We start from the raw sequence: 24,130 nt of genomic DNA on the forward strand, positions 1-24,130 counted from the left end.
GACGTTCCAAAATCATTTTATGGGCGTTTTTTCAACAAAGAAATGAAGCTAGGAGGAAAAGGCAACTCTATTTTAAAGTACATGAAGGAGATTCTCGTCACAAGTGTTTGTGTTTTGGAGACCGGAACGCTGCGGGAGCTCCTCCGCAGCGCCTCGGGAAGGGGCAGGCACCCCCCAGCGGCCGGCGACGGGCTCCCAGCAGAGCACATTCTAACCCTACGTTCACATCTCGGTTTTCAAGGAAACGGCAGGAGCTGCGTTACTTCCCACAGGTGTGGTGAGCCCACAGGGCCCTGATGCGGTCAGTGCCTTCACGGAACAGTACCCGGTTCTCAGAAATGAGACGCAGCAGTCACGTGGGACCCCCACGCACGGAGGGCAGCCAGCCCGCAACTGCACCCCGGGACTCGGGCCCGCTCAAGCACATCCATGTATAAGCCTGGACCACGGCTGTCGGGGCCACGGGAGGGAGGGGGGGAGGGAGGGAGGCGTCCTGGAGGGGCCGGCTGGCCGAGGCGCGTGGGGCGGGCGGCAGGAGGCGCAGGCTCAGAACTCCTCGTGCACGTTGCGGGCATAGTCCATCAGTTTGCTGCCCGTGAAGAACTCACTGTACTTGAGGACCTCCTCGGGCTCCAGGTGGTGGTTCTGGTTCTCGTCGGCAATGGCGATCATCTGCTTGGCCTCGTTAAGAGCATTGTATTCGTTCATGGGGTCCATGTAGTCCTACAACGGTGCCAGGCACTGCATCAGCATGGACCCTGGCCACCACGGCCCTCCCCAGAGCGCCTGCTCCCCGGCAGCACCGGGGCCCGCTGACCTCGGGTGCCGTCTCCACTACAGCGCCAAAAGTCCACATTGGTGACACGGCCATGAGACCCCCAGCCCGGGGCAGACGCACCCGCCCCCCGTGGATGCCCTGTCAGCAAGGTCAGCACCTCCTGCCTCAGGGAAGCAGCTGCACAGCTCTGACCCTGTCACCAGCTACAGACGGCAACACATTATCTAAAATACCCCATGGGCTGACAATCCAGAAGCAGCAAGAAGGGGATATGGGCACGTTCTGGAATGTTCTGGAAGGCAGACACCAGGCTGGACGTGGCTCAGGGCCAGACAGCCTTCGCCTGTGTGGGCGCCTGAGACTCGCTGCCTTCCATCCTCCTCGGGGCACCCCTCATGGAAGGGAAGGGCCAGCCGGAGGGCAAACAGCCTTGAGGGGCCGCTGGGGGCCTGCCTGCCTGTCACATGACAACTGGACACAGGCACGGACGTGGACTCAACGAGCAGCCCTTCGATCCTTGAACCAGATGTGTCTGCCAGCTATCAACAGGGATCAGAGAATTCTGGTGTAAAGAGCATGAGTCATCCAGCAACGGGGAAAAACAAGCCCACACAGCACCCACGCAGCACCAGCAAAAACACCTCAGGGGAAGATGGTGGATTCCAACACAGCCCGCAGCCCCCGGCGCCCAGCATCCAGACAGCTGCCCACTGGGGAGCGGCCGCTTGGAGCCAGGAGAGGCTGAGACATCCTAGGCACCCTGACCAGGGGGCAGGCGCCTCACTGGGCTGCCCACTTTTCCGCTCATCTTGGCTGAGTGCCACAGGTGACCACGCTGTCAGGTGAATCCCCCTCCCCTGCACACAGGGAGCCCACCTCCAGGTGCCACGAAGTGACACGGCGACCAGCCACAGCCTCCTTTCCACCGCAGCCCCTTGCCTCAGGCGCACCTGGAAGCCTGGGACCTGGGCCTGACCTCAGGTCGGGGGTGGGGGTGGGGGGGACGCCCCCCAGGCACCTGCGCTCACCTCCAGCTCCGCCATGGTCACGATCCCATCATGGTTGGCATCAATCAGTTCCTCAAACTCTTTTTTTCGGTCTCTGACCCAACTGTCATCGATGTCCTGGCCCTGCTGGTTCTCCACAGTGCCCACGGGCAGAGAGATGAACTCGGGCAGCGAGAGCTGCTTGTCACCGTCCTGGTCTGCAGGACAGGGGAGTGGACACTCAGACCTCAAGCAGACGCGGGACCAACCAAGCTCACCCAGAAGAAAGTTAACCAAACAGGTTTGCTGCCAAATTTTCGCTGTGTTAAATTTTTGCCTAAAGCAAAACAGGTGCATCTCACCTGACCTGCTCGAGAGCCCGGTGGAGGCCAGATGGCCCAGGACACGGTCTGACCCTCCCTTACCACACCACTATGCGGCTGCACAGCCTCCAAGACCCCCAGGCCAACCCCTGCCAGGAGGACTGCTGCAGGTGCACAGTGGGCCCTGCCCTCCAGCCCAGCTGCCAGCAGGGAGGCACCGCCCCCCAGAGGCTGGGTCACAGGCCAGGCCTCACCCAGGTCCCGGACAATCTCCTTGACCATGAACTTGAGCATGCCACGGCTGTGCTCGGGGTGCAGGAACGACAGGAACTCGTCCTCAGTCAGAAGAAGGTCTGAGGGGGGGTTGTCCGCCTGATACCAGCGGTCCTTGAGGTTCTCCAAGACTTCCTGTGCTGAGAGAGGCATACCCATGAGGACCCAGGGCACCTGCATGCACTGGAAAAGTTCTGAAATGTGCTACCTGGATGGGAAGGCTGGCTCAGGACACTGTGGTGAGTAAGGCCGAGGACCCTGCCGCTCAAAGGAGAGCTCAGCCCTCAGGGAGGCAGATGGTACAGAGACCCCCAGACAGACACAGACCTTCCCAAGACACAGGCACAGACTGTCCTCGGACGCAGACAGATCCCACAAGACGCAGACACCTATGGACACAGACCCCCCCCCCAAAATTCAGGTGCCAACCCCCCTTCAGATACAAACCCAGACCCCCCGAGACCCAGCTTTCCCCCCCTTGGACACAGCCCCCACACACACACAGGCTCAGACACCCGCCCCCATGCAGCCCCCACCCTCAGCTCACTGCTGCTGTTTGCTCCTCGGGAGAAACGGAAAGCACGGTGTAGGCGGACCTACCCTCACCGTGCACCTACGGGAACAAGGCGCGACCCTGCTCCTTTCCATCTCTTTCACGTGCACCGTACGCGGAGGGCAGGGCTCTGGAGGAAAACCCAGCTTCCAGATATGACTCAAGCACCCCACAGACTGTCGCCGCAGCCCCCACTCTCCCTCCGTGGGAAGGCCCGGCATGGGGAGCAGGGCCCGGAGCTAGCCCCCACAGCCTCGCAGGCTCAGAGACCGTCCGGGTCTTCAGCAGAACGGCCGAGGCCGGGCGAGCAGGAAGAGCTGAGGCACGGAGATCCGTCCACACCCTCACTGCAGTCACTGGAACAGGGACGCCCAGGCCTCGGCACATCGCGACAGGGACACAGCCGCATCCCACACAGTACCCGCCACCTCAAGTCTCAGTGCCTTCTGATGAACAAAAGATGCAGTGCTGACCTACTTCTAATGGCAAATCCGCTTAGAGGAAGGTGGGAGTGGGTGGCCGCACCCCCGCCACGCACGGGCACAGGCGCAGACTCGCTACGTCCACCCAGCCTGTGAACAGCGCCTGACGGAAAAAAACTACTCAAGGACTTCAGCGTGCAGTCACTGGAGATTTAAGGTGGCACTGAAGCCAACAGCAGGATGTCCGCACACAGAGACAGACACAAGCAGGGACGCCAGCGGCACCAGAAGCTGGAGGGAGGCCTGCCACCAACCCCTGCAAGCCCCCATCTGTGCTGCCTGGGGATGGCAGCCCCACAAGCCCCGAGGAGGCAGACTGCCACGTGGGGACTCCCGGGCCCACCTCTCAGCCCCCGCCTGCGCTCCCCTGGCTTCCCAGACCCTGAACACTGCTCTTCACTTCCAATGCCCCAGACCTGCTCACCCACCCAAACTAAAGAAGGGAAGGAGGGGCCTTGAACACATGCCGAGATGAAGGAGTCGACAGGCAGGCTGAGGCGACAGAGTTCACACTCCCAAAGGACGGGTCCTGACCCCAGGCACACTCGAAGGAAAGGTGCTGAAGACTGACCAGCTCCCGAGAGCAGGCAGGGACGGGGGCCGGCAGCCCGCGCCCTAGCGGCCACCTCAGATGCTGGTGACGTATCGCCAACGTTGGCAGGAGGACAGAGGCCCCCCAGGACCCCCAGATGCCTCTAAATACCACCTTCAGGGGACGGTCAGAACCACAGGACAAACCATGGAAACGCAAAACAGAAACAAATATGAAAAAGGCAAACAACCATTTCAGAAAAAAAAAAAAAAATCACATCCAAGGCACAGGCTTTAAAAAGGACAGAAGTGAAAGACCGGATGGCACCCCAGGAACCGGGGAAGGCCGAGGGCATCCGAGCCCCCGTGCTGCCCAGGAAAGGGGTCCGGCGCTGCGAAGTCACACATGCACCACAGACAAACTGAGCAGGAGAAACAAAGGTGTAGGCATGGACGAGGGGCCCGTGATAGGCGGCCCCCACGGGGACCGCTGGAAGGCTGGGGACTCAGACTACAGGACGCTGCAAGAAAAGGGAACTACAGACCAGTGTGTCTCCTGCAAACGTGCCCCACAAAAGATCAGCAATTAGATCCAAAAACATGTAAGAAGAATCCCAGACCACGACCAAGTGGGACTCACCCCAGGTGCACAGGCTGGTTCAACATCTGAAAATCACTTCACATGAGCATTACATCAGGCCGAAGAAAAATCACATGATTGTATCAACAGACACAGAAACAGCATGACATAAAAGCCAACAGCCATTTGTGATCCAAACTCCGAACAAACTAGGAACAGAGGAGAATTTCCACCACTGGACAAAGAACATCTACAAAAAAACCTACAGCTTATATCAGCTTAATAGTGAGAAACCTGACACTCTCTTTCTCCAAGATCAGAACAAGAAAAAGCACCCCCCGCCCCGACACCGTACTGGAGTCCCAGCCAATGCAGTAAGATAAGAAAATCAGAGACACACAGACTGGGAAGGAGAAACTGTCCGTGTTCACAGATGTCATGATCGCCTGCGTAGGAAATCTGAATCATACCAAGACCGCAGGCCAGAAGGTTAGCACAGAAAGGCCAATCACTTCCCTGCATGCCAGCAAGGAAGGTGGGGAATCAGGATTAAGGACAAGCAGGAAAATACAAACAGAAAGAAGGAATGACTGCAACTGACAGAGGACAGAGGGTCTGGGACCTGAAACACACGCGCTGGCACAGACAAGAGTGCCCAGAGCCCACCTGAAGGCCCAGCAGCAGGAAGCACCTGCGGCCCGGGGCCACGACGCAGAGAAGGAGAGGGTGCCAGCACACCCACCACGCAGACACATGACAAACAGGGACATGTCCCGATGCAAAGATGCCGCAGAGAAGCTCCCACACACCCACGACCACCAGGAGAAGACACGACGGGACAAGCGTGGGGATGGTGACCCACCGTGTGGAGGAAGGACAGGACACGACAGGTGGCACACCAAACCTGACGCCCGGCTTGGCAGGGACACCCAGGCGGGATCCAGTGAAGGGTGTGAGTACCCTCTAGAAGCTAGCAACACCCCAGCACACCTGCACCCGCGAGGCTTTACAGGCTAAGGGGAGAGAGGAGCTCTGCCCGCTCGCTGGCCGGCCCCGCCCCACCTCCACGCCCCTCTCTCCAGATGCCCCACCTGCCTCACCGCATCGCCCCCAGGACCCTGTCCCAGCCCACAGACCAGCCTACCCCCCCAGCTCGAGCCCACAGGAGGCCACCTGTTGCCCCCACGGCCCACCCGGGCTACGGGCCCCTCGCGGCGAGGCCCAGGCGCTCACTCTCCTCGTCGACTTTCAGCTCCTCGCCGTTCCTGATCTTCTCCACAACTTCTTGCTCGTTGTGGCCTTTGCTCACCAAAAACTTCACCTTATACTCGTCCCACGACACACGACCTGGAAGAGAAGACGGACCTGCTAGGCTGTTTCACAACGGATGGTTTTAGGAAGAGAGATGTCGTTGTTTTCAGACATCTGTCATAATGCTGCACTACGGGCCAGTGCAGAAGCAACAAGCACTGGAGTAGTGGCCTCAGCCCAGCCCCGCAGCCCAGCCCGCCCCCCGGCCCCGCACGTCCTTTGCCCTCTGCACACACCGCCCTCCTCCTGGCAGCCCCGGGCCCACCAGGTGAGGGTGAGGCAGGCCATACCGTCGCCATCGGGGTCCACAGCGTGGAAGTGCACCTTGCTCTCCGCGATGGCCTCCTGGAAGTGCTCCGCCGTCTTCTCCATGATCCATCGCTGCATCTCCTTAGCACTGATCCTCCGGTCGGTGTTCACGTCCACCCTGCGGGCAGGTGAGTGACATCAGACGAGGCCTTTAGAACCCGGGACAGGACTGACAGACCAAAGGGTAGCCGGCAGGGCTCCACCACCACGGACAGGGACACTCTACCCAACAGTGAGGCTGGAGGTGGCAGGGGACGTCGGGGTGGCGGGGAAGGCTGGCGGTTTGCTCTGCGGCGGCAGCTTAGTGCCACTCCCCCAGCCGTCTGGGGGCCGCCGACGGGGGACGGACTCGGCCCTTGCTCGTGACACTCAGCCTCGTCAACCCAAACCCACACACCCCGACACCTGGGACAGGACCAGAGCTGCGAAGCCAGAGCAGAGTCACGTTTCATACGTGGGCACAGACGGCTAGACGGAGAAGCAAGTGCAGATGCAAGTGTGCACACGCGTGTGCACACCTGAGCTAGCAGTGCTCTGTGGATGCAACGGCTCACACGCACACGTGTGCGGACTACTACGTGTGTGCATGAGTTAACACACCTACGTACACACCGTTTGTGCGCACCCACACGGCATCGAGCCCCGCCCACCGGGAGGCCCTCAGGCAGGGGCTTCTCGACACCCCCTCCACAAAAGAAACCAGGGCTCCCCGGAGAAATGGCTGATTCTAGGGCTGAGGCAGGCACACGAGGAGCATCTGGGAGCACCAGCAAGTGAGAGAGTGCCGCCAACACGAACGATGAAAGCGCTTGCTCCCAACGGCCACGGCTGCAACACTGTGGGCAGCAAAGCCCCGCAGTGCTGGCTCGTGCCCAGAGCGCCCGACAGACTTCCCGGAGCCCCAGCCGACGCAGGGAAATGATGGCGAATTCCACATGTGGGGCACAGGAAAGCCTCCCACGGCAGGAGGCCTCCTCCGTGGATCTCCCCTGCCACCCCCACACCGCAGGGGGCCTGGCTCATTCCCACCCCCTGGAGGGCGACTGCCTCACTGAGTGGCCGCCAGAGAAGACAGGAGGGGGAGAGGAGACACCTGGCAGGCACCGCCTGGACCGGGTGACCAGGCCAACGTGCCCCATGCTGCCCTACGGACGCCAGCGACCCCCTGAAAGCATGTGACGAGAGGGCCGCCTCACCGCTGCGGTGTTCTCCCCCAAACCCACAACCCCACTCTAACCACCAGAAAACGCAGCAGACAAACCCAAAATGAGGGACATTCGACACAACGCCTGTGCAGTCCTCCTCAAAACGGCCACGGTCCTGAAAAAGTAAGAGAGTCTGAGACACCAGCCCAGCCCAGAGGGGACAAAGGAGCTGTGACACTCAGTTCAGTGTGGGACCTGGACGGGGATGTTGGGGAACCGAGTGAAATCTCAAGTCTGCGGTGTAGACAACAGGAACATAGCACTCCTGTTTCTCAGTTTCCACAAATGCACCGTGGTTACCTAATGTCGATACGAGGGAAAACTGGCTATCTTGAACATTTTCCTGTAAATCTAAAACCACTCCAAAACGAAAAGTTTATTTAACAAATGTCCGGGGGGGGGGCACCTGGGTGGCTCAGTCAGTTAAGCACCCAACTCCATTTCAGCTCAGGTCATGATTTCAGGGTCGTGGGATCGAGTCCCACGTCGGGCTCTGCACTCAGCAGGGAGATTCTCCCTCTCCCTCTCCGTCTCCCTCACCCTCTCCGTCTCCCTCTCCCCCAATAGGCACAGGCACGTACACGCGTGCTCTTTCTCTTTTTCTAAAAAATGAATGATTTTTTTAAAAAGAAAGAAATGTCGTGACAGCATTACTTTAATCAAAACCAGGTCCTGAGACCACCTGTGACTGGGGCAGGGCCGGTGAGGCGGCAGTCGTGCTGCGGCGTCTTGAAGGAGGCGCGGCTGTAGGCAGAGACCGGCGTGGCAACCAGTGCGGCAAGGGGCACCGCGCGGGGTTTCGGTGCCCCCACCTGTGACCACGCAAGATGGGAGATGCGTAACAACAGCACCTCCCGTGGACAGACACGGCCACACCCGAGAGACCGAAGAGCAAGCAGCCTACAAGCCAGCCCCCGTCCTCCCGCCGGCCACACGCCCCCGGGCCCCATCTTCTGCACTCCAGCTGACGCGCTCTTCGCATCACAGCCCCTCTGAGCAAGCGCCCCCCTCTCCGCACTGCACGTAGGCTGACAGGTGCCCAGGAAGAGGAGGCCCGGGTGCAGTCCGGAATTCAACCCTCCTCCCTGCCCACGCACAGACATCTGCACATCCAGCCCTCAGAGCCCCGCCAGGTGGGAGATTCAGGTGGGGCTCGACCTAGAAGGGTCTCTGAGCCACACCCCCAGCCCCCAAGGTCCCAGTCTCGCTGCTGAATTTCTGGCTCCATGCTCTGTCATGACACCCAGCTGTGTTCTAACCGGGTACAGAGCTGACCTTCGACAGTGAAGATGAAAGCACAGCAGGAAGGCATCGCGCCTCCCCACCACCCCCCTTGCTCCAGCGGCATGCACCTGCTCCCGGCCCTGAGTCTCTAGGCCACGTCCCACCCTCTCTGGATTCTGCCCCATTCCCATCCAAGGGGTCCAAGGGTCCCTGCCTGGTCCCTTCCCTTCCACAGTGCCGGCCCCTCTGGTGACCCCTTCCTCCTAGAGCCCTGGGCTCGTCCGCTGGACCCTCCAGACTCTGCAACACACCGAAGTGCCAAGGGCTCTAAGGCACAGACTAACTCCAGGAAGACCCCGCTGTTGGCTCAACAGTCGTTTCAATCTGTTTGATGGGAAGATCTTCTAACAGGTAAGATATTCCCAGGTTCAAAGTTCCACAGGTACCTTGGGGCCCAGGGTGAAGCCACTCTCTCTCCCAAGGGTGCCCAGGGCAGGCCTGGGTAGATCCTCTTGCCTGGATTTACCCAAAGGCTGCCCGTGGGCACACACCTCGCCCCTGGCCCAGTGAGTGGTGCAGACCACCCTCTGCGGGCTGCCGGGAAGGTGGCTCTCGGTGTGGGGATGGCTGCTCCCAACAGCCCCGGGGAGAGCCCGGTGCCCTCTAGGTTAGCCGGCCCAATCATGAGCAGATTACCCAGTCCGGTGTCGGCGCGGACAGCCTTCTGCTAGCGCCACCTGTCTCCTCACTCGGTCTCATTCAGCCCACCATCTGCAGACCCTCCTGCCTCCAGCTGGTAGCCCATCTGCTACCCCACCCTGCCCCCCAGCACCCAGTGCACACAGCACCTCCATCAGGCAGGCCCCTGGGATCCCCCTGTCTCACCAACACCGATCCAGGGAAACCCCATTAGGGCATCGTGGAGATGAAAGAACAGGTATCCCAAGTTCATGCTTTTTGTGGGTCTGCCTTCATCCGACCACCGAGAAGGAGCCACCGTGGTCCCCAGTTTTCCTCCGCTCACCAGAAACAGCAAGCTTCCCTCCAAATGACAGTGACACCTGGATGCTGGGCAAGGCTTTAGTGCACTTCATCAGACCACAGTCACCAGTTTCTCCAACGCGGCCTCAGAATGAGCTGTCCGGGGAAGCACTCCCTCTCCTGCCACAGCCTCCTGGTGGCTCCTCCTTTCTCCTGACCTCGGAACCCCACAGGCCCATGGTCCTCTCTCCAGACCTCTCATCCCGTGCCCAGACTTGGCCTTCCATCCCTAGGACGTGTGCACACCTGCCAGATGCTCCCCTCAACTCCACTCAGTAACTGGGCTACCCAATGTCTCCGCTCTGCTCGCGGGAGCCTCACGCCTACCCCACCCTCCCTCACCTCCACCTGCGGATGCTTGGTCTCCTCCCACCCACCCACTGGCAAAACCTGCCATGCCCTTCAGCACACCCCACCCTCTCCCACATTACTGCACGGCCCCCTCAGCCCCGCTGCCCTTAGTCTGTTCTCCATCCTCATCCCACCCTGGTCCTATGGGTGGACAGCACGCAGCTCACTTCGTTCTTACCACGCCCAAGAAGCAGGGCTCTCAATACCCACTTTCACAGATGAGGAGGAGGCTGGCGGGCTCAGGGAACAGAGGCCAGATCCAACTGCCAAGGGCCTTCTCCTGAACCCATGTCCTGGCCACGAAGCCCCTCACCTCCCTCGGAGGCTCCAAAGCCACCAGGCCATGTGACCTCTGTGTGTGCTCCCAGCCAGCACACATGACCTGTGCGTGTGTCCAAGCCTATGTGACACCTGTGTGCACTCAGAGTGGCTCCCACAGGAAAGTCAGCCCCACGAACGAGCTCCTCTCAGTCTCCTTCCTGGAACTGAGAGCCATGAATCCCGGGTCCTGACACATGACTGGGCCGCCATGTCACCAGTACCCTGGGAGCCTGACTCCACCAGGCCCGTGCTGGGCAGAGAGCCTCCTAAGGCATGGGCCCCCTGAGACCTGTGGACCCTGCCCAGCCCCAGCACATGGCCTGCATGAGCTTCGGCCACAGGTGAGCGAACTAGTTAGATTCTAGCAGCCCCCCAGACCTGGGCACCTACTTGGAGAAGATGACCATTAGCTTCCTCCTGCTCCTCCGTGGCTCCGCGTCCTCCTCAAAGCCGTCCATGTCCTTCCCCAGGAAGACCTCCTGGTGGAAGTCTTTGTTGAGGTGCCCATCCATCTCCAGCTTCACCCCATTCAGGTGGTCCGGGGGCAGGATCTCAGGCTCCTCCTTGTTGCCGGCTCTCTCCCGAGCAGATGAGTGGTTGGCAGGCCGGGCAGACACGTCCATCAGAAGGATGACCCCCAAGAGCCAGAGGCAGTGAGGAGCCAGGCCACAGAGGGGAGCCTGCCTGGACGCCATGGCCACCTGGGTCCGGACTGCGGGATGGTCCGCAAGTGTGGCCAGAAGCTGGGAAGAGAGGGACAGGGCAGGTGAGGAAGTGAGGCCTGGGGTCACAGCCTTCCCACCACCCCAAACACTGCAGAAGGTCAAAGCCCATGGCTGCCAGACCCCAGCATGCAATTAAAGGTCTATAAAGAGGACACAGCCATCGTTCACTGGAGCATCAGCAAAGACTCCACTAAAGAGGCATTTACTTGACATGAAATGGAAGTGCTTGGTCTACATGATACATACTGGACATACCACTTTCTCCTTTTCCAAGGACGCCCACCTCAAGGGCTGCCTAGCACCACTAAACCTACCCCTTTTCAATGCCCACAGCTGGCATTCCCAGAACACTCTCTCTCCATCCCTCCTGGCATCAAGAAGGACCCCAGAGTCATGGTAACTCATTCTCCAAATCCCAACTCAGCATTTGGGACCTCTGTGACCTTGGCTAAGTCACCTGGCCTCCCCAGCCTCAGTTTCCACCCTGAAACAGGAAGCCCCCTCCCCCACCCCAAGGCTTTGTGAGGACTGGGCCTGGTGCCAGCAAATCCCAAACCCGCCCAGCAGGGCACCAGCACCTTCGACCTTCCCATCTCAATGACCTCTGCAGATGCGCGCACACACACACACTCGACAGGTACACACATGCACACAAAAGCGTGCACACGCACACACCTACACGTGTATACCCACATATATACAGGTGTGCACACACACACACCCTTGCTTGTCTTCACCCAGGAGCAACAGGAAGTCTGTCATCCTTGGTATGCCTGGGCCCGGCAATGAGGAAACAACGCCACCCTTCTGTCCACTCCGCCACAGTAAGGATCCCAGGGCCACAAGCACTCGGCCATCCCCGCCTTCTCCCGCATCCGGCTCCTGCCACCCAGGCCTAACCTGCTTTCCCTCACGCCTTCCAGGTTCCTCCAGATTCCCTTCTGGAATGGCCTGGAATTCCCTTCTGGCTGGCGCCAGAACAGGGCCCAGTTGCCCGCCCAGTTCCCTGCTCAGCTTCTCATGGGCCTTCACGCTCCACACTCCCCAAAAAGAACTCCAGCTCCTTCTTGACCTTAACCTGTTCCTCTCATAGTCTGTCCACCTGGCAAACACCTGGTGGTCCTTTCAGGTGCAGCGGAGGCCCTCCTCTGGCAGTCTATACAGGGAGGAGCAGCAGAGGGAAGCCCACTGGTACCCAGGGTCCAGGGGTGGTGGCCCTGGACGCACTCGCCGCAGGCCAGGGTGCCATCTTCAGCCAAGCTGGGGCATGGCAGGAAGCACAGGGCCTTCCATGAGGCACAGCAGACGTCTATGCCGGCCAGCAGCACAGCCACCGCACCACAGCCCGAGGGCACACAGCGCCGGCCAAGGGGCTCCGGCTGGCTGGTCTGGTGGCACTAGCAGATGCCACCCCTTGCTTATTTGATGCTTCCTTTTGAACCTACCTGCTCTGGAAGGGCATTATTCACCTGCCAGGTGACACCTTTATGCATTAGTCTTCTGAACCTATGCACTACCTGGACCCTTCGACAAGACTGCTCTCTGAACTCTCCTGTCTCGTTCCTTTGAGGGAGTAACCCTCACAGGGCAGCGTACATCCCTCTTTCCAGGTCTGTGGAGCCTGCGATATCCCCACAGGCGCTCGAGCCTGCCAGCTGCCCCACGGCGTTCTGTGCTGGCACTGCGCTGAATCACATCTACTGGGACGCCACACCCTCCCCCCTGCACTGTCCCAGCAGCTGTCACACTGTCCACACAAGTGAGTGAACACGTACAGGGGTTTCTGCCACACCGCAACATGCGTGTTCCTGAAAACGTCAGTGCTCTGCACAAGCGCACAGTGAAAAGTACAGGGCCCGTGGGAACAACACAGGGCACGCGTCTCAAGACCAACACAACTCGATGTAAACAGACCAGGAGGAAACCAGTAAGTGGGGTCTGGTCAGGCACCCGCAGCCCCAGCAAGCAGCTTGGGGGTATTAAACTGAGTGGAGATGCCATGGGGCTGTCCCTAAGGTGGGCCCAGGGGGAAAGGCACCTGCCGTAAGCCAGGACTTGCACAAGCCTGCGGTCACCAAGGGTTCCTTTCCTGCCAGAGTGGAATTCCACTCCTGCGCCCCAGCTCTCCGGCCTAGGAAAGTGTTGTGCAAACCAAGATGACCTCCCCTGACATTAGTATCGCCCTCAGTGACTGTGGCCATAAAAACACATCCCATGTCCAAACACACTGTACTTTGCTCCCTGAAAAAACAAAGGCAATTCCTTACTTATCTTCACGGGTAGGACGCTGGGTTCTGCACAAAAGTAACCCCAAATAAACCACACAGCCATCAGGAGGTCAAGTGAGACTTCCTCCTCTCCCTTTTCAACAGTTATTTATCTCAGCGGCGCGGTTCGTCACCCTCGGCCGGCCCGCACCCCTCCCCCCACCGCGATCTCACAGGCAGGGGCTTGGCTGGCTGACCAGGGAATCCCCATCCTCCAGAAGCGACGCCAAAGGAGGGCGGCAACACCACCCCGGGGGCCCAGCTCAAGTGCAGGTGACATGTCTTGGCCATCCCGGGGCGTCCGGTCTGGCGAGCCTAGATCTCTGGCCGTTGAAGAGGCGAACGCTTCATCTAAAAGCTCTGTCACCGCTCTTAGGAGTCGCGCTCAGGGCGTTGGTAACAACTGCCACCGACTGAGCCGGAAACCAGGGGCTTTACACACACGATTTCAAAACTTCACCAAGTCCCACCAACTAGGGCACCTTTTACGGACGGGGGAGGTCACCTCGCTGGCAAACACCGGGGTCCAGCCGACTCCCCTGCCCACCGGTCCCCCTCAGCCTCAGTTTCCCGGCGGCAGCCGTCGGTGAGGGCAGAGGACATGAGCCCAGGGTCCAGTGGCCCGAGGGAGCGTCTGCAGGCCTCCCGACGCCCCCTGCCTCCGGGCCCTCACTCACCAGTCTCCCTCCCCTCGCCCAGGATCCGCCGAGCGGGGCCCGAGCGCCCGTGACGCCTCCGACCGGACTCGCCTAGGCCGCGGCCATCTTTCTTCCGGGAAGAGGCGGACCAGGAACGGCGGGCGCGACCTCACCGCGACGACGCTGGCGCCGCCATCTTTCCTCTGGGCGGAAGTGGCCGCGCGGCCCCTCCCGGACAACCAATGAGCAGGGCACGCGCGCCCACGTGACGGGCGGACACGTGACGGGCAGCGCCTGGCCCTCCGCCTCCGCCGCGGCTGGACGCGGCCTGCGCGCCGGCTTCGGGACCTCTGGGGCGCTCTCCGCGCGCGCGCGGGCCATGAAGCTGCTGCGGCGCGCGTGGCGGCACCGGACGGCGCTGGGCCTGGGCGGCCTGGCGCTCTGCGGCGCTGGGCTGCTGTACCTGGCCCGCTGCGCCGCCGACGGCCCCCGCCCGCCTCCCGGCCGCAGCCCCCTGCCCGCCGAGCCCGCGCGCGCCGCCGCCTTCCTAGCTGTGCTGGTGGCCAGCGCGCCGCGGGCGGCCGAACGGCGCAGCGTGGTCCGCGGCACGTGGCTGGCGGCAGCGCGGCGCGGCGGCCCGGGCGACGTGTGGGCGCGCTTCGCGGTGGGCACGGGCGGCCTGGGCGCCGAGGAGCGGCGCGCGCTGGAGCGCGAGCAGGCGCGGCACGGCGACCTGCTGCTGCTGCCCGCGCTGCGCGACGCGTACGAGAACCTCACGGCCAAGGTGCTGGCCATGCTGGCCTGGCTAGACGAGCACGTGGCCTTCGAGTTCGTGCTCAAGGCAGACGACGACTCGTTCGCTCGGCTGGACGCGCTGCTGGCGGAGCTGCGCGCGCGCGACCCCGCGCGTCGCCGCCGCCTCTACTGGGGCTTCTTTTCGGGCCGCGGCCGCGTCAAGCCTGGGGGCCGCTGGCGCGAGGCCGCCTGGCAGCTCTGTGACTACTACCTCCCGTACGCACTGGGCGGCGGCTACGTGCTCTCGGCCGACCTGGTGCACTACCTGCGCCTCAGCCGGGAGTACCTGCGCGCGTGGCACAGCGAGGACGTGTCCCTGGGCGCCTGGCTGGCACCGGTGGACGTCCAGCGCGAGCACGACCCGCGCTTCGACACCGAGTACAAGTCCCGCGGCTGCAACAACCAGTACCTGGTGACGCACAAGCAGAGCCTGGAGGACATGCTGGAGAAGCACCAGACCCTGACGCGAGAGGGCCGCCTGTGCAAGCAGGAGGTGCAGGTGCGCCTCTCCTACGTCTACGACTGGTCCGCGCCTCCCTCCCAGTGCTGTCAGAGGAAGGAGGGCATCCCCTGAGCCACAGCCGCGGCTGACCTACTGCACGCCACATGGCGCTGGAGGGAGGCCAGGACATGCCTCAGGAGGTGGCCACCGCAGCCAGAGTCATTCGGGGTCCTGTGAGGCAGCTGCTGAGGGGGCCTCCCACTGGCCTTACACAGGCAAAGCTGGCAGGTTCTGGCTAGTTACCCGGAATGAGTCCAGCCCTCAAGGGGGCCAGGTGTATGTGGCAACCAGTGGGGTTTTCAGGCAGATGCCAAGCGGCGGTGGACAGCTCCTAGGTCCCAGCCCTGGTGGGCACCCAGGCCTGTGCACCCCAGTGACCACCGTGGGGCCTCACTCCAGACCATCTTATTCTGGGTCTGGGAGACCCGTGGGTCTTGCCAGGGCAACACATGATGTGTCCAGGTAGAAATGTCCTGTCCCTGGACTTCAGCCAGCATGGGCCTAGACTGGGAAGGTGCCCAGCTTTGAGTGTGACGCAGGCTGCAGTGGCTTGCAGCCCCGCCCCAGCTGGTGCACTTGCTGGCTTCTCCCAAGGTAGAGGAGAGCAGCCAGAGGCTGGAGCCGACAGGCACTTGCAGACCCTGACCTCAAAGAAAGAATCTGGACTTGTTCAGGGGTGGGGACTGTGTCACGTCCTGCATCCTGTGTTGACCGTCCACCTAGGAAATCACCACACCGAGAGCTGTGGCCGCAGGGAACTGACCTGAGGGCCCTTGCATGTTGGCACTTAACTGTGTGTTGCGTTCAGTGGCTTTTATCAAAATCGCTGTAGATTGTTGGGTTGGGTTGCCTTCTTTTATGTTCTATGTTGGTGTCATTTGTCGTGTGGCAGTCTAGGATTTAACTGTTAATTAGCTTCAGTGGTGTTTTGGTCTGTGTTGCTTTAGAGTGAATTCGTGATAAATGTAACAGCGCTAGTCTGTGACTTATAAATATTGTAAATTTGTGTAGATAAGAGTTTAAGTTAGGAGTGTGTGGGTCTCAGTATTTTTTAAATTATTTAACGGAAGACTTTTCTATCAGAACCTGGGCTTTGTGGATTAATCTGTTTTTATGGCTTGAGTTGTAGACCCGTTACTGCCTGTGTGTTTAAATGTGGAAGAATTCTAAACCTGTCCATTTTTCTTTCCAGTTTACACAAAAGTCAGTCCCATTGTCTCTTTCGGAAAAGACTTTCCTTTTAAGGCTTCCTCGCGGCCATGCAGGGGCAAGTGTTTCTCACACAAGTATCTGTTACGTTAGACTCTCGCCCCAAGTTCCAGAATCTGAACCCTTGGAAGCATCGGTGAGTCTGTCTTAAGAAAACAGGCTCTGCCGGCGGCGTGTCCTTTTGGAGACAGAAAGCATTCACGTGCACCCCCCTGGCTGATCGCCCCTCGCACTGTAACACATCCTCAGAAGATCAGGGTTTCTTTTTTCCCCATTAAATGTGAAAAGCGAGTGCTGTGGTCATCACAAAAGTAGAATAAAGAGGCTCCAGGACAGCCGTGAGCCCTTCCGTCAGCCCAGTGGTGTGTGATGCTGCACATTCTTACCCTGGGATCTGGGTTGGGTCCCCTGGCGGTGCTGCTGGCGTCTGTAGTCCACTCCGGGGCAATGCAGACGCAGGGAGCAAATCTCTGACTTGCCTTTTCATTGCCTTTCTTTGTGTTGTCAGGCCATGGATTTTAAGAGCAGGTGTCTTGGTGCTCTTGGGCTGCCCTAACAGCCCCGAAGACAAGCTGGCTTAAGCAGCAGACGTGTACTCCTCACGGTTCTGGAGGCTGGCAGTCAGATCAGAATGCTTGCAGGGCTGAGTTCTGTCGAGGGCCGTCTTCCTGGTGTGCAGGTGGCCACCCTCTCGCTCCGTCCTTATGGCAAGAGAGAGCCAGAGCTAGCTCTCTGGTGTCCCTTTTTACAAGGACACTGATCCCACCAGTGGGCCCACCCTCATGACCTCACCTAACACCAGCTCCAAATACTATCACATTGGGGCTTAAAGCTTCAATCTAAGTTTTGGGGGATACAGTCAGTCCTAGCGGCAGGTTTGGGTTATTTGTGTTTAAAGGTAGAATATCCAGGGGCGCCTGGGTAGCGCAGTCGTTAAGCGTCTGCCTTCGGCTCAGGGCGTGATCCCGGCGTTCCGGGATCGAGTCCCACATCGGGCTCCTCCACTGGGAGCCTGCTTCTTCCTCTCTCACTCCCCTGCTGTGTTCCCTCTCTCGCTGGCTGTCTCTCTGTCACGTAAATAAATAAAATCTTTAAAAAAATAAATAAATAAAGGTAGAATATCCAGAATTTGGAGTCTTGGGCCAGAAGGAGGGGGGATGGTCTTGTGGTTGCAGTTCTCCTGCCTGTAGAAGGTAGAAGCTGGGCCAGGGAGGTCCCAAGATGGGACAAAGTTCTGAATATAAGGGGAGTGTGGGGTTTCTGATTGGCTGCCTTGAGGGCCTGACTGCCCCTGTGAACACGTTTCCAGGACAAGGATTCATGAGAGTGTCCAGGTTTGGGGACACTGGGGTGAGCAGAATGGGACCCTGCCAGCTGGGGGCGGGTTCCCAGGGGACGCTGGGAACAGTGGGACCTGGTTCCTGCCAGCCATTTTCATCTTGATGTCTCGTCTGAACCTCGGGATCATTGGAAGAGTTGGCATGTGCACGTCTCCTTTTCTCAGACAAGGAGACAGTGCTTGGACAGACAGCTTGTTGGGGCAACATGCCAGTGGCAGAGCCAGCATCCGAGCTGAAGGCTGGACTTCCAGATCCCTGCCCAACATCGGCAGTCCTGCTGTAGCTTCCGGGTTTCTCCAGAGTGGACCCCGTGGAGAGCAAGGCACCAATGTCCAAGACCTAGTAAAAAATCTAAAAATCTAGGCATGTCTCTTTGGAGGAGTTGGGGGGGTCCCTGAGCGTTAGCATTCAGTTGGGTCACGTGAAAGTGCCAGTATGCACTCAGGTTTGGCAAAAATGGAAACTTCATATTGTTCAACCTAAATCATTAAATTTCAAAACAGAACAAACCAGATACTGGGCTGGCTGTCCATCGTTACTGCAGCTGTGATGTCAGCATTCAGCCCACACGTTGGAGCAAAAGGCCAGGGGCCCATTCCTACAGTGACCCTCAGCCATCACCTTATCTGTGGGCCCGGGGCCTGTGGATAGAGCCTGCCCTCCTCTAGTCTGGCTGCCATGTTCTCCAGGTCGGGGTACCCCTCCCCAGACTGTACCTCCCACCCCCTGCGGCACACACTGTGGCCTCCACAACACCTGGACATGTGTGCCCTATAGACCAGGGACTGAGCTCAGGCTCTCTGAACCCAGCACTGGCCAAGGGCCCAGGAGACAGTAGGCCCTTGGGAGCTGGGGAGTCAGACCACCAAACTGGTTTTTATGGGGGATTTAGGATACAGGACCACTAACTCTTCTCCCAGCCACACTAGTATCTCTCTTCAAGTGGCTGTCAGAGCCCACCCTTGCAAGGCATCGGGGCCAGATGGGCATGGGGCATCCACCACCTCAAGGGGTACACCTGTCCTTGTGTGACCCTGGATCCTGCCCCTCCCTCCCCCCAAGGCCAATGTGGAGAGCCCCGGCAACAGCCCCTTCGTGTTCCTGAGAAGGGAGGAAGAGACAGGAGCATAGAGCCTGAGCGCCTTGGCCAAGGTCCCAGGGCTAGAAAATGGGAGAAACTTCAGAAATACTGGCAGTAACAGGATGACTCTCTCAAGAATTATGTCAAGCGAGAAAAGCCCATCCCAAAAGGTCGCACACTGGGTGCCTCCATTTCCATGACATTCTTGGACGGTCCTGGTTCTAGACGTGGAGGACAGGTCAGTGCTACCAGGGATCAAGGAGGGGAAGTAGAAGGGAGATGGAGGTGGGTTCTCCTGGGAATGGAACTGCCCCACATCTGGTTTGAATGTCCACATCCTGTTTGCGATATCGTCCAGTAGTTTTGCAAGACTCTACCACTGGGGGAGACTGCGTGAAGGGCACAGCACCTCTATTTGTCACAACTGCATTGAATTTGCAATCATCTCAAAATTTAAAGATTAATACAAAAATACATATTACAGGGGCACCTGGGTGGCTCAGTCGTTAAGCGTCTGCCTTCGGCTCAGGGCGTGATCCCAGAGTCCTGGGATAGAGCCCCACATCAGGCTTCTCCGCTAGGGGCCTGCTTCTTCCTCTCCCACTCCCCCTGCCTGTGTTCCCCCTCTCGCTGGCCGTCTCTCTATCTCTGTCAAATAAATAAAAGCTTTAAAAAAAAATACATATTACATAACTAATTCTAATACAAAAGAGAGAAACGTGGGACCCAAGAGAGACTCGAGGAGGCAGGGTGCCCTAGGGTGGCCGAGCGCCAGGAAGGGACCACACAGTCATGCTGGGGAGGGTCGCGCGGCTCCCAGAGGTGAGCCATGAGCCCTGTGGTGAACGGGAGTTGGTGCGGTACCCCACCATCTGCCCTGTTCCCCTGGATCTGAGCCAAGAACCCCCAGCCCCCTCGTACCACCCCCCAAAAAGCCTGTGTCCACCAGATGTAGCAGAGTTGGCAAGAGCTGAGAAGCATCAGGGACGCGGTAGGGACTGAAGGGGGGGTGCTCTGCCTGCACACACACCTTCTGGAGGAGATCGTGTGCCAACAGGGCTACAGGCTCATGGTTGAGCCCTAGACTAGCACAGCTCCCGATGCCCACCGGCCCTCATCCCTCCCAGCTGCGTGCGTAGCACAGACCCCTCACCTCTGGCTGGGCGGGCCTCCCAGAGCTCAGCACAGACCCTGCCTCACAGGGGTGGGCCTCCCTCCATCCAGCATCTGGGCTGGGGGACAGGGTCCTGCAGTGAGAGGAAGGGGCTGGCTGGGTCATGGCCAGAATCTGCAGGGTCTGACAGGGATGGCCAGTGCGCCTCTCAGCCCCCACCTGACCCAGGTGCCTGGTCCCCATTGTGAGACCACTGCCTTTCGCCGTATGGGACCAAGGGAGCACATGGCCACTGGCCCCAGACCGCAGGCCAAGCGTCCGGCCCTGCTCAGGACCACCGAAGGAACCGTGGAGAGCCATGAGGCACCCGGGCAGCAGGGAGCCCAGTGGAGATGGCATGACACCTGATTTGCTCCTTCGTGCTTGCACTCTGATCCCAGGGCCTTGGAGAGAAGCTTGGGTTGTTCTTCCTCTGAGTAAGTATGCTCCGGGAGGAGCTGCTGCCTCTCCCCTGCCCTGAGTCCAAGGAGCCGTGGAGGGCCTCCTGGGTCTGTCCTAACGCCACGACCTGGCCTCAGAACAAACAATAGGCTCTTGAGGGGTCTCAGTCTAGGCCCTGGGGGTCTCCTCATTCCTAAGACCCTATGGTCCTCCACTCTTGGGTCTCCCCCAGGGGCCACACCTCGCAGCCCCCACCCAGAGGACCCTCCCCACAGCTTTGGGAGCTGAAATAACCCTTCACCTGTCACCTGGCTCTATGGGCACCCACCCCCCCTTCTTCAGGGCCAGGGTGGGCTCACTGCCAGCCTGGGCTGCCCCCAGAGCTCCTCCACCTCGCCCCCAACACTCTCCTCTGACCCAGCCCCAATCCCAGCCCTTCCTGACCCCCACCTCCCCTGTGGATGGTGCTGTTGGCTCCCCCTCCCACCCCATTCCCCCTTTCAGAGAAGCCCCAGCACTGCCCTCCATGGCCACACTGCAGCCAGCTGACCCTCCCCACTGCACTGACGGCTTCAGAGATCTCCCAAAGCAAACAGAACCACCCACCCACCCCACCCCACCCCCGCGTGTGTCCTGGGGCCCGCATGCCGCATGCCCGGGGAATGTCCTCTGGAAATGCATCCCGCTCAGCCCACGGCCTGGGGCTGGTGGGGATCACGGAGGCTGATGGCCCTCGGTGCTGGGCAGCCACTCGGAGCTCCTGACCTTGCCCTAGACCCTTGAGGGGCCCAGAACAGGACATGGGAAATGAGTGAAAACAGGAAAGATCTGCAGCTCTGCGAGGCTAGGGCAGGGCACCAGGGCCAGGGGGACCTCTTCTGGGAGATCCCAGGGATTCAGAACGCCATTCTGGATGCCAGCCTCAGCTGCCCAAATCCGAAGACTGAGCAGAGGTGTGGCCCCCGGTCTGAGCACCAGCAAGTGCCCAGGGGTCCATCCAGCCCCATCCAAGGGGTGGGGTCCCGGAGACAGTACTGAGCCTCAGAGGCAGGGGGAGGCAGGGGCGTCAGCCAAGCTGCTCTCAGGAGACCCGGCCTCTGAGGGACTAGCGACTAGCGATGGGGAGAGTAGCTTCTGCCCCTCCCCCTTAACATAGACCTGAAGGCTACACCTGGGCCATCTTGGGAGTGGGGGTGGGGGCACCCTGGAAGTCTTGAGGGTCGGGGTCTCTACAGAGCGGTCTCCGCTTGAGCTTGGAGAGGAAAGCCACCCCAGAGCGCAGGAAGGGGACCCTGGCAGCCGGGTGCACCACCAGACTAGAACCTGGGGAGGCCTGGGCAGGTGGGAGAGGTGGGGGAGGCAAGTGGGGAAAGCAAGGGGCAGCAGCTTGGCTGGCCACCCAGCAGGACGGTCAGGGGCCCTCCCACACACCTCTGTGGCCAGCCGCCTGTGGTGGTGGTGCCCAGACCGGCCTCCGTGCGCCGGTGCCCCTGTCGCCCCGGCCCCAGGTCCCTGCACTCCCCTGTACATGGCCCTAGAGCCCCTTCTGCTAGCCAGCAGGGTCTGCGGCACTGGGTGATGCTCACGGCTAGGGAGAAGCCAGGGCCACAGAGAGGCCTGGACAGTGGACTGCTCTGTCCTCCAGAGGAAACAGTACAGGCAGCAGCCAGCTGGACAGGAACCCTGCAAAGACCTGCACCCAGATCACGCCTCCCACTGACCCAGGGCCTGACCCAGCCTGGTGACCCGAGGAGAAGGAAATCCAAGCCCTGCCCCCTCCTTGCCGCGGCCCGGCCGCCAAGGGGCCCCTGCACCCTAACACAGGCGCCCACTGGATCCTGCAAAGGGAGTGACGGCTAGATGGCCAGAGCCAGGCTCAAGCCCGCCACAGCGAGCCACGGGAGGAGGGATCAGACAACCCCACAGGGAGGCCCAGTCCTGCCTCCTCGGGCCTGGCCCTGGCGCATCGTGCCCTGAGGGACCCATGCTGTCTGGCTGCTGGGGCCGGGCACGGGTGGGAGGGATCCAGGCCTACAGCAGGGGGGCAGCAGGGGCCGGGGGCGGGCAAGGGGCTCTAAGGAGGTTGAGTGGCTGCTTCTGGAGCTGCTGTACTTCAGAAATAGAGTTTTGCTTGGCCCTCTGACATCCTTCCTGTTCGCTCCTGTTCTCGCTGCCACCCCCTCACATACCCAGGTTCCAACAGAGCAGCCCGGAGGGGCCGCAAGGGCAGGCGGGGGTCCCTCCTACCCTCAAAGCCTCCTGGGTCTGGGTACAACACGCAGGCTATTGCAAAACTGACATTATCACATCAGAGGAACACATGAGTCACTGCCCCGGGGCAGGGGCTGCACCCCAAACCCTCCTGAACAAAGGCCTTTTGTCCCCAAGCACCATGCCCCCACCCCATCCCCATCCCCAGGCCAGGCCCGGCTGTGCACACCATCAGACTCACAAGCCGCCAGACATGCCGATGGCAGCAGCAGGCAGGCACAGGTCAGGGCTGTGTTCTCGACACCTGGACATGCTCCCCAGCCCTCCTGGACCCAGCTGCAGGGTCTGGGCTCTGGGAGACCCTGAGATGCTGAAGTCCTCAACTCTTGGGCCTGCTCAGGTGCCCGGGGCTGGAGCCCCAGCAGCTGGCTGACCCTGGGGCAGGACCCTCAGGTCATGGAGCCTTCAGAGCCCATGGGGTGCACTGGCCAAGCCCAGGCAGTGAGCGAGAAGGAGGCAGTGCCCCGCCCCCCCGCTCCCCAGCTCGTCTGAAGAGGGCCACCTGGCCTTAGAACAGTGCTCTTTGTGCAGGATAGAGACCTCAGGGGAGATAAGGCTCCCTGCTGCCCGCAGTGACCTTCTGCCCCAGGACAGAGTGCTCGGAGTTTCTCCTTGGGGGTGAGGAATCCCTGCCCCTTGCCGCCATCACCCAGAGTCCCCAGCCATCACAGTGAGCCCAGCTTGAGGACCTCACAGCAGCACTTCCCCACCTCAGGGTCCAGCAGTTTTGTGATCACCAGCATGGTCCAGCCAACTGGCCTCCCTGACGCCAAGGGCCCAAGCACAGTCATTCCCAAGCTCAGCGACTGGCTGGCCAGGGGCTCTAGCCACTAGGTCCTGGGCACCTGGCCTGTGTTTGCTGCCAGGGGTCCTGGCAATTCCAGCTGCACAAAGAAAGTGCGGAGACCCCACCCCACACACACCACATACACAGACACTCAGGAGCGCTCCGCGGCTCTACCATGCCAGGTCAGAGACACTGTCCCAGCCACGGCGAGGACAGCTGGTCAGCGCGGGGAGCCCAGGGACACACACCCAAAGAGAGAAGCACAGAAACTGCCACCCAGACCCCCACACCCCGAGGCCAAATCTCAGTCCCTGGCCCAGGTCACAGGAGTCAGGACCCCTGGTCTGGGAGTGAGAACGGAGGAACCTGGCTGGGGATAAGTAGCGGCCCCTGGAACAGCCCCCCCTTACCAGCCTGGGCCCAACCTGAAGTCAGACCCAAAGCTGGGCCCTGGCCGTAAACGGCCCGCCTGACCTGGCTGTGTGCTAACATCCACACTTCTTCCAGGTACCCCAGAGCCCAGGCTGGGGGTGGGGGGGCCTCTTCTGCAAGCCTCACCCCTACCCTGTCCCACCCCTCACCCCCAGAGAGAATCACGGGGAGAGGGAGCAGGCGGCCTTCGCGCTCCTAGCTGGGACCCCCCTCCCTGCCCCTCCAGACTTCTGCCGCAGACCCAGGGTGGGGCCTGGTTG

At 60.5% G+C, this 24,130-nt stretch overlaps 2 protein-coding genes across 2 annotated transcripts; one reads left to right on the plus strand and one right to left on the minus strand.

The window, feature by feature from the left end:
- SDF4 (stromal cell derived factor 4) lies at positions 1-14,090 on the minus strand. Its single transcript, XM_040645591.1, has 7 exons — positions 13,938-14,090; positions 10,659-11,011; positions 6,108-6,244; positions 5,740-5,853; positions 2,342-2,500; positions 1,807-1,982; positions 1-723 (listed from the first exon to the last, which is right to left on the minus strand). The coding sequence occupies exons 2-7, from the start codon at positions 10,961-10,963 to the stop codon at positions 547-549; spliced, it is 1,068 nt and encodes a 355-aa protein (XP_040501525.1). The 5' UTR covers positions 10,964-11,011; positions 13,938-14,090; the 3' UTR covers positions 1-546.
- Positions 14,091-14,277: 187 nt separating this feature from the next.
- Positions 14,278-16,758, plus strand: B3GALT6 (beta-1,3-galactosyltransferase 6). The gene has a single exon (XM_008711662.2). The coding sequence runs from the start codon at positions 14,278-14,280 to the stop codon at positions 15,265-15,267; it is 990 nt and encodes a 329-aa protein (XP_008709884.2). The 3' UTR covers positions 15,268-16,758.
- Positions 16,759-24,130: the final 7,372 nt, after the last annotated feature.

Source organism: Ursus maritimus, unplaced genomic scaffold, assembly GCF_017311325.1.
Source record: "Ursus maritimus isolate PB19 unplaced genomic scaffold, ASM1731132v1 scaffold_32, whole genome shotgun sequence".
In the NCBI taxonomy this organism is placed as follows: Eukaryota; Metazoa; Chordata; class Mammalia; order Carnivora; family Ursidae; genus Ursus; species Ursus maritimus.

Coding starts and splice junctions, on each gene's coding strand:
- SDF4 (XM_040645591.1), bottom strand. CDS start 10,963: ATGGCGTCCAGGCAGGCTCCCCTCTGTGGCCTGGCTCCTCACTGCCTC. Junction 5,854..6,107: donor TGTGGACCCCGATGGCGACG/GTATGGCCTGCC, acceptor CTTCTCTTCCAG/GTCGTGTGTCGTGGGACGAG. Junction 1,983..2,341: donor GGAGATTGTCCGGGACCTGG/GTGAGGCCTGGC, acceptor CCTGTCCTGCAG/ACCAGGACGGTGACAAGCAG.
- B3GALT6 (XM_008711662.2), top strand. CDS start 14,278: ATGAAGCTGCTGCGGCGCGCGTGGCGGCACCGGACGGCGCTGGGCCTG.